We start from the raw sequence: 1,700 nt of genomic DNA, 5'->3' as shown, positions 1-1,700 counted from the left end.
CATACTCACACACACACACACGCACACACACACACACACACACGCACGCGCGCTCGTACATACACTCACCTCGCACTTACACATTGGAATAGGTTAGTTTATCCCCCGTCCAACTTTCCCCCCTGTTGTTCCTAGAGAAGGTAGCTATCGCTGTGTGAATACACAAGACTTGCTCGGAGTGAGCTTACTTCTGCGGGCACCTGCGCTAACGACATAGTGGAAACCTTGATTATCCTTGAATTGTCCTTGGCAACTATCTTAATTGGAATGAAAATAATTACGCCCAACATTCTGTTTTTACACCTGCCATCGTGTTGCCTAAGATAGGTCCGTGCTTCTGTTATCTGTAGTTTGCAATTGAAATAGTTAGCTCTTTACAAACATATTATTTTTATTTGTTTTATCCTTTGAGAGAGTACAGAAAATTTACTGGTCGGTTCAGTCCAACTTAATATATCCTATTTTTGCTCAGCCATTCCAGACTTTAAAAAAGAGGGTTACGTTTTGTCCTCGGTCTTCTTTTTCATCAGATCAGCTAACACATAGAAGGAATAAATTATCTGTTTGCAATGACGTAATTGAACCACAGTTGATTTTTATACCAGATGACTTTAAGGGTTGGAGGACATACCAAACAAAAATAATTTTATATTAAAAGGGAAAAAAAGTTTGTTTTTCTTTTTGATACATTTGAACGCTGGGAACAGAAATTAACAAATGACTTTCCCGATTATTCTTCCCAAAGGTGGTTATTCATGTCTGTTATCTCGAGAAAAGGGCCCTTGAACCTACTGGGACTTGATATTTACATTCACATTTCTATCACGTTTGATTCCAGCTGTTGTATACCTTTAGACATTGAACTGTGGTATCAGACAAATGGAACTTCCGTGAAATATTTTCAAATGCCACAGCGCCAAAAACTGTCAATTCTTCAGGGTTTGTCGTGTTGTTCCGTCGGGCTTACAAAAGTCTGCGTGGGCTCATTCATTTCGTAAAGGACTTAAAATTAGTTGTTCGTGTTTTAGAGAACGCCACGAGAGAATGTCGCGAGGACGGCACATGGTACTTTGATGCTCACCACAATCGGTCTTGGACTGACTACAGCTTCTGCACCAACCGTGACCCGGATGTTCCAGTGGAAACAGCTGGAGACTTTGTCAAGGTAAATGTTTACTGGGTCAGACAGTCACAGGTATCTGGTCATATGGCCCAAGTAGGTTAACAGGTCATTTGACCCATTTTGAAGCAAGGGAGTTTATTTAACAGTGTAATCCGTTTGACCAACTGTCCTTGTAGTTTCATTAATTTGGCCTATATAGTTTAGTTTGAGAATACTTTTTTTCAACAGTAAATCCCTGGTCTTCAGTTATGTTCTACGAAACAAAACAAACATTGATAAAAATTCTACGGTTTATTTTAGGAGTTGAAAGAGGGGGGGGGGAGGCGGTTATCTTACGCTTTAATAACATAAGGAAGGGAAAACACAGAACACAACGATGATGCTAGAATATGATAATTTTGGCGGTTTCTGTTTGGCTTCTTTGCCGGTTTCTGATTACTTTAACTTAGTAACGGGGTTTTCCAGTAGATCTACGTCTTTGATAAGGTGGGTTAGGTCAACCAACAGATGGGCAGATTTTTCGTGAGATTGTTTGTTTGTTTATTTGTGTGTGTGTGTGTGTGTGTGTGTGTGTGTG

At 40.0% G+C, this 1,700-nt stretch overlaps 1 protein-coding gene across 1 annotated transcript in view; it reads left to right on the top strand.

The window, feature by feature from the left end:
• The window catches only part of LOC101845523 (parathyroid hormone/parathyroid hormone-related peptide receptor), a gene marked incomplete at its 3' end in the record, with an annotated part of 140,997 nt that overhangs the window by 119,572 nt on the left and 19,725 nt on the right, over positions 1-1,700 (top strand). The window contains 1 exon segment of the mRNA XM_013089297.2: positions 1,029-1,165. Coding sequence (XP_012944751.1) covers positions 1,029-1,165 — 137 coding nt within the window.

Source organism: Aplysia californica, unplaced genomic scaffold, assembly GCF_000002075.1.
Source record: "Aplysia californica isolate F4 #8 unplaced genomic scaffold, AplCal3.0 scaffold00025, whole genome shotgun sequence".
NCBI classification, from domain to species: domain Eukaryota; kingdom Metazoa; phylum Mollusca; class Gastropoda; order Aplysiida; family Aplysiidae; genus Aplysia; species Aplysia californica.
This window is presented reverse-complemented; position numbering and strand designations above follow the sequence as displayed.